This window comes from Symphalangus syndactylus, chromosome 3, assembly GCF_028878055.3.
Source record: "Symphalangus syndactylus isolate Jambi chromosome 3, NHGRI_mSymSyn1-v2.1_pri, whole genome shotgun sequence".
NCBI classification, from domain to species: Eukaryota; Metazoa; Chordata; class Mammalia; order Primates; family Hylobatidae; genus Symphalangus; species Symphalangus syndactylus.
Genome location: NC_072425.2, coordinates 15,766,378 through 15,776,254, shown reverse-complemented (window position 1 = coordinate 15,776,254; position 9,877 = coordinate 15,766,378). Strand labels below are relative to the sequence as shown.

Here is a 9,877-nt window from a genome sequence, read left to right as displayed (position 1 = left end):
TCACCAATATGTGCAATAGATCTCTAAAATGGGCCTCTCTTGCTTTCTCCTCCCGCCACCCAGGCCTGCTGCCTCTCCCCTATTTGTGCCTCTTCATCTCCGCTCTTTATTCGCACCCCCTCCCTCCTGTTCCTATTTCTTCCACTCTGTTTCCCTTGGGTTTCCTCTCGTTACTCCTCCTCTCTGACCTCTCCTCCTCTCTTCTGCCCTGACCTTGGTGACTGAGCCGGAGTCAGGCTTGGGACTTGCCCTCCACTGCTGTAACAGCTGTTTGTCAGCCTGGGAGGCCTTGTGGCTTCCCCAAATTGGAGGAGGGTTGGGGTGGTGGTCACGGGAAGGGAGGGGGTCCTGGGGCTGGGGCCTGGAGCACCCTGTGTGGTGAGAGGAGGAGGTCAAAGGTTGGGTCATTGTCAGGGTGGAGAGAATGAGCTGCCCTGGGAGCACAGATGTGTGATAACCTTGAAACCAGCTCCTCACAGCCCCAGGCAAGGAGATGACCTACAGGTACTCCTGCCCCCAGATGCCTTCCCTCAGTGCTCAGATGGAGGCTTTGTACTGGTCTTCACCTCTCCTTGCTGTCTAGCTCTAGGTTTCATCTTTTTTTTTTTTTTTTTTTTCTTTTTGAGATGGAGTCTCGCTCTTTCACTCAGGCTGGAATGCAGTGGCACCATCTCGGCTCACTGCAGCCACCGCCTCCCGGGGTCTAAGCGATTCTCCTGCCTCACCCTCCAGAGTAGCTGGGATTACAGGCGTGTGCCACCACGCCCAGCTAATTTTTATATTTTTAATAGAGACGGGGTTTCACCATGTTGGTCAGGCTGATCTTGAACTCCTAACCTCGTGATCCACCTGCCTCTGCCTCCCAAAGTGCTAGGATTACAGGTGTGAGCCACCGTGCCCGGCCTAGGTTTCACCTTTGAACCCAGTGGAGAGCTCTGTTCCCGAGCTGTATACCCTCTTCTCTCTGGCTTTGTTCATCTTTCTATACTTACCCCAGTTTCTATCACCTATCCCAGCATGGCTCTGCAGGGTGAGCCTCAAGTCACCTGGGGGCTTGTTCAAAATCCAGACCCTGGTCCCTCTCCCAGCCCTGGTTCTGGGTCAACAAGTCAATGGCTCTAACATTAAATCACCTGGGAGCTTTCAAAACTCCACCTACCTGGGCCCTCCTGTCATGTACTTGGGCCAGTATGTATATGTTGCCTTCATCAACTTTCTTTTTTTTTTTTTTTTTTTTTTTTGAGACGGAGTCTTGCTCTATCACCCAGGCTGGAGTGCAGTGGCCCGATCTCGGCTAACTGCAAGCTCCGCCTCCCGGGTTCACGCCATTCTCCTGCCTCAGCCTCTCCGAGTAGCTGGGACTACAGGCGCCCGCCACCACGCCCGGCTAATTTTTTTTGTATTTTTAGTAGAGACGGGGTTTCACTATGGTCTCGATCTCCTGACCTCGTGATCCATCCGCCTCGGCCTCCCAAAGTGCTGGGATTACAAGCGTGAGCCACCGCGCCCGGCCAACCTTCATCAACTTTCATGTCATTCACGCATCTGCAATCCTTCAACTCTGTTTCTCTGTGTTTTTGTTTCTGTGTTCACTATGTGTTTGTTTCTATTTGTCTGTATTGATCATGGACTTATTTACTATTATCTGTTTATAGCTGACTATATCATTCATTTAGCCAGTGTTAACTTAAAAAAAATCTAGCCAGGCGTGGTGGCTCACACATGTAACCCCAGCAGTTTGGGAGGCCAAGGCAGGCGGATCACCTGAGGTCGGGAGTTCAAGACCAGCTGACCAAGATGGAGAAACTCCGTCTCTACTAAAAATACAAAATTAGCCAAACGTGGTGGCGCATGCCTGTAATCCCAGCTACTTGGGAGGCTGAGGCAGGAGAATCGCTTGAACCTGGGAGGCAGAGGTTGCGGTGAGCCGAGATAGTGCCATTGCACTCCAGCCTGGGCAATGAGAGCAAAACTCCGTCTCAAAAAAAAAACAAAAACAAAAAACAAAAAACATCAAGATGTAGGCCAGGCGCGGTGGCAAACGCCTGTAATCCCAGCACTTTGGGAGGCCGAGGCAGGTGGATCACCTGAAGTCAGGAGTTCGAGACCAGCCTGGACAACATGGTGAAACCCCATCTCTACTAAAAATACCAAAAATTAGCCGGGCATGGTGGTGTGGGCCTGTAGTTCCAGCTACTAGGGAGGCTGAGGCAGGAGAATAGCTTGGACCTGGGAGGCAGAGGTTGCAGTGAGCCGAGGTCATGCCATTGCACTCTAGCCTGGGCAACAGGAATGAAACTCCAGCCAGGCACGGTGGCCCATACGTGTAATCCCAGCACTTTGGGAGGCCAAAGTGGGTGGATCGCGAGGTCAGGAGTTCAAGACCAGCCTGGCCAAGATGGTGAAACTCCTTCTCTACTAAAAATCCAAAAATTAGCCAGGCGAGGTGGTGTGTATCTGTAGTCCCAGCTACAAGGGAGGCTGAGGCAGGAGAATAGCTTGAATCCAGGAGGCAGAGGTTGCAGTGAGCCGAGATCACGCCACTGCACTCCAGCCTAGGCTACAGAGTGAGACTCCTCCTCAAAAAAAAGGAAAAAAAAAAGCGAAACTCAATCTCAAAAAAAAAAAAATCAAGATGTATACATTTAGAGAAGGAAAGATTTTATTTCTTATAAAAGGGTACAGACTGCAAGGTGACCATCCTACAAACTGGGAAGCATGCCTCTGACAGAGGCAGGAGGCAGAGAAATACTAGGCAGACAGGGGCGGGTGCCTGGCAAAACCCTACTTTCCAGCTGAAAAGCCTGAATCCTGTGGCCCAAAGTGAGAACGGCTATCCGTTTGCCTACTCTCTCCTGATTGGTTCTTTCTGAATAGTGCCTTTTTACCAATCAAATGTTGCCTTTTCCAAAACTACCTACAGCCCACCCCACCTCCCATCCTGTACCTATAAAGACCCCCCAGACCCCAGACTCAGTTGGTAGGGAGAGAGAAGTGGCTTGACTGGAGAGAGGCGACTTTACTTCAGAGTGAAGAAGCTGGACTTCAGAGGAGAAATGGCTTAACTTCAGGGAGATGGCTTGACTACAGGGAGGAGCCATCCGGAGGGGCCAGGCTTCGGGGGAAGATTCCCTGCCCGTCCCATCTCCTCTCCAGTTCACCTCTCTGCTGAGAGTCATTTCTACTGCTTAATAAAATTCTCACTGGGCGTGGTGGCTCACACCTTTAATCCCAGCACTTTGGGAGGCCGAGGAGGGCAGATCACGAGGTCATCCTGGCTAACACAGTGAAACCCCGTCTCAACTAAAAATACAAAAATTTAGCTGGGCGTGGTGGTGGTGGGCGCCTGTATTCCCAGCTACTTGGGAGGCTGAGGCAGGAGAATCACTTGAACCTAGGAGGCAGAGGTTGCAGTGAGCCAAGATCGGGCCACTGCACTTCAGCCTGGGCGACAGAGCAAGATTCTGTCTCAAAATAAATAAATAAATTAAAATAAAATAAAATAAAATAAAATTCTCCTCCTTCACTATCCTTCAAGTGTCCAGGCGACTTCATTCTTCTTGGACACTAGACGAGAGCTCGGGACCCACCAAGTGCGGGTACCCGAAAAAGGTTGTCATACTGGCCCTCTGCCCTCACTGGCAGGAGCAGCCACCCCACGTGGCAAAGCAAGGAGCCTACCGAGCTGATAACACACTGCTGTCCATGGACAGCAGAGCTAAGAGAGCACTGTAACATGTCCTCTGGGGCTTCAGGGTTTGCAGGCACCTCGACCTGGGCACCTCCACGGGGCCTGCATGGAGCCTCCTTCTGCCCACACCCAGAGCAGCCAGCCGGATCCTGCACTTGCTCACCCACACGCTCCCTCCCGCAAGGGGTTGAGCATGGCGGGCCGACATAGACAGGGCACCCCCATTGCAAGTCCAACAAAGAAGTCAAGAAAAATCCTGCATCGCCTCCAGGAAGGAGGAGGACTTGTGGTAGGAGCTTTATGCTGAATAGGTTGACTAAACATACATATTCAACAGGTTACAGGAGATGCTACGAATATTCATCAAGGTGGTCCCATGTTCACTTTGCGGTGAATTAGGCCCTATATGTCAAGAGGATTTTTTAGGGACATGAAGGCACACAACTGGCAATCTCTGCAAACTGGCCAGAACCGGTCCATGGCCAGTGGTCCTCTTCTTTTTTTTTTTTTTTTTTTTTTGAGACAGGGTCTCGCTCTGCCACCCAGCTGGAGTGCAATGGTACAATCATGGCTCACTGCAGCCTCAACCTCTTGGGCTCAAGCGATTGATTATCCTGCCTCAGCCTCCCAAGGAACTGGGACCACAAGTTATAGAGATGGCGTTTTGCTGTGTATTGACCAAGCCAATCTCCAACTCCTGGATTCCAGTGATCTTCCTGCCTCAGCCTCCCAAAGTGTTGGGGTTATAACCATTAGCTACCGCACCCAGCTGTTGGTCTTATCAGAAGAGTAACTGAAATTAGTCTTTTGTCCAATGAAAGCTATAGTTAGGCTGGTAGAACAGGAGTTCAGTTAGCGTCTGGGAGCTGAAGGAGCTGCAGTTGTTTGAGTGTTGCTTATCTCGAGGCCAATGCTTGTTTTTATTTATTTATTTATTTATTTATTTATTTATGTATTTATTTATTTAATACATCCTTCATTGGAAGCCAGTGCTTATTTGGCTGCTAGAGAAAAAAAAAAAAAACACCTTTTGCCAGTTAGAGGACAGTTATTTTATTTTATTTATTTTTTTGAGATGGAGTCTCACTCTGACACCATGCTGGCGTGCAGTGGCACGATCTCGGCTCACTGCAACCTCCGCCTCCCGAGTTCAAGCGATTCTCCTGCCTCAGCCTCCAGCGTAGCTGGGATTACAGGCACCTGCCACCATGCCCAGCTAATTTTTTGTATTTTTAGTAGAGACAGGGTTTCTCCATGTTGGTCAGGCTGGTCTCCAACTCCCAACCTCAGGTGATCCGCCCACCTTAGCCTCCCAAAGTGCTGGGATTACAGGCATGAGCCACCGCACCTGGCCCTTGGTGCCCCCCCCACCTTTTTTTTTTTTTGAGATGGAGTTTCACTCTTGTTGTCCAGGCTGGTGTGCAATGGCATGACGATCTTGGCTCACTGCAACCTCTACCTCCTGAGTTCAAGCGATTCTCCTGCCTCAGCCTCCCAAGTATCTGGAGGCGGGTACCACCACCCCCGGCCAATTTTATATTCCAAAGTCACCACAGTACTTACAGCACCCTCAGCCTGGGTGTCTAAGCTTATCATCCCACGCGCCTCCTCCCCTGTGCTAGACAACCCCACTAATGACTCTGGCCTGTGCACTCATTCCGCCTGGACCCAAACAACGTCCCCAACTCCCTTTAGCCCCTCTGCTCAGTCTCCTATTCACCCCATGCCAGACCCCTCACCAGTCCCACCATGCCAGGCACTGGGCATCCCCTGTTTGGACTCCCCTCGCCTCCCCTCCCCTCCCTTGCCTTCCCCTTCTCTCCCCTCCCCATGGAGTCTCGGAATGCACTGGCGCCATCTCGGCTCACTGCAACCTCCGCCTCCCGGGTTCAAGAGATGATTCTCCTGCCTCAGCCTCCTGAGTAGCTGGGATTACAGGTGCATGCCACCATGCCTGGCTAATTTCATCATATTGGTCAGGCTGGTCTTGAACTCCTGACATGGTGATCCGCCCGCCTCGGCCTCTCAAAGTGCTGGGATTACAGGCGTGAGCCACCACATCCAGCTTTGGACCCCTTTTCTTTCTGGAGCCTCTCACCTCCCCAGGCAAGCCCAGGCGTCTCCTTGGTATCCCACATTCCCCTATTAGAGTAACCATCACAGGGGATTGTGATTAAGTATCTGCTCCCCAGACAATAAGCTCCCTGGGGCCACCACATACCTGTCTCTTGTCCACCACTGAGCTCCCATGTCCAGCCAAAGGACTGGCACACAAAATTAGTTGAATGAATGAAGGAACGTGGCTTTACCGACAATTATAATTTTCCTTTTTTTTTTTTTTTTTTTTTTTGAGACGGAGTCTCGCTCTGTCGCCCAGGCTGGAGTGCAGTGGCAAGATCTCGGCTCACTGCAACCTCTGCCTCCCGGTTTCAAGCAATTCTCCTGCCTCAGCCTCCTGAGTAGCTGGGACTACAGGCTCATGCCACCATGCTGGGCTAATTTTTGTATTTTTATTAAAGATGGGGTTTTACCATGTTGGGCAGGATGGTCTCGATCTCCTGACCTCATGATCCACCTGCCTTGGCCTCCCAAAGTGCTGGGATTACAGGCGTGAGCCACTGCTCCCGGGCTTTTTTTTTTTTTTTTTTTTTTGAGATGGAGTCCTGCTCTGTTGCCCAGGCTGGAGTGCAGTGGCGTGATCTTGGTTTACTGCGATCTCCTCCTCCCGGCTCAAGCAATTCTCCTGCCTCAGCCTCCCAAGTAGCTGGGATTATAGGTGTGTGCCACCACGCCCGGCTAACTTTTGTATTTTTAGTAGAGACGGGTTTTCACCATGTTGGCCAGGCTGGTCTCGAACTCCTGACCTCATGTGATCCACTCACCTCAGCCTCCCAAAGTGCTGGGAATAGAGGCATGAGCCACTGCTACTGGCCGACAATTACAATTTTAAAATGTAGTTGTGCCCAGCTCTTTGCAGTTATGGAAGGGCTGACACACCGTCCTCTTTCCATCCTCACCAAAGCCCTGCGATTTGGAAAAGGGAAGATTTTATCCCTATTTCTTTTTTTTTTTTTTGAGACGGAGTCTCGCTCTGTCGCCCAGGCTGGAGTGCAGTGGCGCGATCTCGGCTCACTGCAAGCTCCGCCTCCTGGGTTCATGCCATTCTCCTGCCTCAGCCTCTCCGAGTAGCTGGGACTACAGGCGCCCGCCACGACGCCCGGCTAATTTTTTGTATTTTTAGTAGAGACGGGGTTTCACCGTGGTCTCGATCTCCTGACCTCGTGATCCGCCCGCCTCGGCCTCCCAAAGTGCTGGGATTACAAGCGTGAGCCACCGCGCCCGGCCTATCCCTATTTCTTTCTTTTTTTTTTTTGAGACGGAGTCTCGCCCTGTGGCCCAGGTTGGAGTGCAATGGTTGGATCTCAGCTCACTGCAACCTCTGCCTCCCAGGTTCAAGAGATTCTCCTGCCTCAGCCTCCTGAGTAGCTGGGATTACAGGCGTGTGCTACCACGCTCGGCTAATTTTTTTTTTTTTTTTTATCTTTAGTGAAGACAGGGTTTCACCAGGTTGGCCAGGCTGTCTCGAACTCCTGACCTCGTGATCCCCCCACCTCGGCCTCCCAAAGTGCTAGGATTACAGGCGTGAGCCACAGCGCCCGGCTTCATCCCTATTTCATAGAGGGGTAAGCTCTAGAGAGCTGAAGTGGCAACACTTGATTCTATCTCAGGTCGGCCTGATCTCAATCCTGGTATTTAGTGTAAGACCCAGATAGGTGGCCAGAACTGAAGACCCCTTGACTCCAGCTCTCAGAGAGACGCTATCTAGCGGCGGGACCTGGCACTTTTGCAAACAACTCCAGAACAAGGGGGAGAGTGGCGACAGTATAAGAGCATGCTGCAGGAAGTCAGGGGCGGTAGTATTTGAAAATGGGCGCTGGAGAGTGGGAAGGATTTGTCCTTGTGGGGAACGACAAGAGTAGAGGATCCTAATATGAGGGCCTAGCCTACCTTGGCGTCCTCCAAGAAAGCCCCTTGGAGGCCTGACTGCTCCGCTTCAGCCCCTTTAAGAGTGGCCCCGCCCCACCCAGCCGCCCATGTCGATCTAATCTGAATGGCCAATAGTAGAAGAGAAGAGACCACTTTCGCGCTTCAACCGCACTAGGGGGCGGGGAAGAGGGCGGGAGAGGCGGAATATAAGCTTGGTCACATGACCCGCCTAATTGGCCAGATGCCGCGGCGGCCCTGAGCGACTCAGCGATGCTCATTGGCCAGAAAAGGGTGGGAGCCTGGCGCTAGGCCACGCCCCCGGCGGCCGTTTGGTTGCGCAGCCGCGGGAGAAGGAGACGCTGCCCTTCCGCAGCGATGGGATCCCGGGTGAGTATCGGCCCGGGCTGAGCCCCCAAGGCGGGCGGGCAGCGCGGCAGGGCCCGGGACTTGAGCGGAGGAACCAGCAGGCGCAGGTGTCCGAGCCCAACTGGACCGGGAAGGTGTCGGGGTTGGAATGAGTGGGTACCCGGGCCGGGGACGGTGCGAGAGGGTGCCTTGCTTGGGAGTGGAACGAGAAGGTATTTGGGTCAGGGAGGTGATGCCCAGGCCTGGAACGTGGCGGGGATTGGAGCAGGCGCGCAGGTACCGGATCCGAGGCAGGGAAAGCACCCGGGATGGAAGGAGCAGGTGTGCGGGCGGTGAGCGGCGCCAGAGGGTACCTGGGTGAGTTTCAAGGATATTCCGGGGTGGGGGCAAGAGAAGAAGGGGCTGCCCAAGATGTCTGGGGTGGAGTGAGCAATTTCTGAAGACGGGGATATTGCTGAGGTCCAACGCGGGGATGCCCAGTGCCCGGCATAGTGGGACTGTTGAGGGGTCCGGCATGGGGTGAATAGGAGACTGGGCAGAGTGGCTCAAAGGAGTCGGGGATGTTGTTGGGGTCCAGGCGGAATGAGTGCACAGGCCAGAGTCATTAGTGGGGTTGTCTAGCGCAGGGGAGGAGGCGCGTGGGATGATAAGCTTAGGCACCCAGGCCGAGGGTGCTATAAGTGCTGTGGTGACGGTGGAATCAGGAGGTGTCCGCCTAAGATTGTAGGGCACAAGAGATGGCTGCCCAAGTGGTGCCAGGCCCTGCACAGCAGTAGAAGTGTCCATTTGGTAGGGGACATTGCCGTGGACTTTTCATTGTGGAGAAGAGGTGGAGGGGTCTCAGCTTAGGCCCTGGGGGACGGACAGGGTGCCAGGGGGACGGACACCGTGTGGGTTGACTGGATTTGGATCCATCCCTGGAGTGAAGTAGGCTTGGGGGCTGGTGGTGTTACCTCGCACCTGCAGTCTCTGCCTCCCAGTGGGGACAGCAGGGGCTGCTCTGGACTCTCCCGCAAACAGTGGGCCTCAGTCACCCCTGGAGCATTTGTTCACGCTCATCTTTAACGCCATGTGGGCTTCTCACTTGGGGGCCCAGAAGTCCTACAGATGTGGCCTGGAAGGAGCAGTGGCAGTTGTAGCAGGCAGCAGCTGGGAAACCCTACCACAGTCTTGAGATCCCCCAGAGCTTGGCCGCTTAGTACTTGGTGACCTGAGGCAGGCTGCCTCATCTCAGAGCCTCCACGTTTCCCCATCCTTGAGATAAACATTGGTCATTGGGAGGGTTCTGAGAGGACTGGACCCAAAGCCTGTCGTGGAGAGCCTGTTCTAAGTCTGGCCTGGAGTAAGGGCTTGGGAAATAGTAGCTGCTGGCGCTCTGATGTTCTTGTCTTCCCTCTTTTTGAGACCTGAGCCAGCCTGGGATTGGGGTAAAGGGTAGGGGGACATGGCTTACAGTATTAATCTAGGTCCTGACCACTGCAGCTCACGGAGCTCAATTCACAGCCTCCTGGGAGGATGTCTCTACCCTTGACAACCTGGAAGCTTCCTTAGCCCTAGAACATCACCCTGCCCGCCTCTCCTCTCACACACAACCCCCAGCCCTAGATCTAGACTGACAGGCTCCTCAGTCCTTCCCACTCACTGGAGAGAAGCTGTTTCTTCTGCTGGCCCAGTGACTTTGGCTACCATCCCAGGGAGACAGGGTCTGTCCTGGCCTGTGTGTTCCTTCCGCTTGAGGTCCCGGGAGACCTTGAAGGCATCCTTGGGCTTGGGGCTGGAAGTGGGGGAGGACCCTGCCGGGTCTTGGGGTCCGGGCTAGGTGTGATCAAGCCA

The 9,877-nt window shown here is 53.4% G+C and overlaps 1 protein-coding gene across 8 annotated transcripts in view; it reads left to right on the top strand.

Moving 5' to 3' along the window:
• Positions 1-7,960: 7,960 nt before the first annotated feature.
• The window catches only part of MIGA2 (mitoguardin 2), a 36,537-nt gene continuing 34,620 nt past the window's right edge, over positions 7,961-9,877 (top strand). For 2 of the 8 annotated variants that reach the window (XR_010119925.1, XR_010119926.1), the window contains exon 1: positions 8,077-8,401. Coding sequence is in view for 2 of the 8 variants with exons in the window: in XM_055270771.2 (XP_055126746.1) it covers positions 8,353-8,401 (49 nt within the window). In the remaining 6 variants the exon portion in view is untranslated. The other 6 variants (XM_055270772.2, XR_010119927.1, XM_063635826.1 and 3 more) reach the window with 6 other exon arrangements.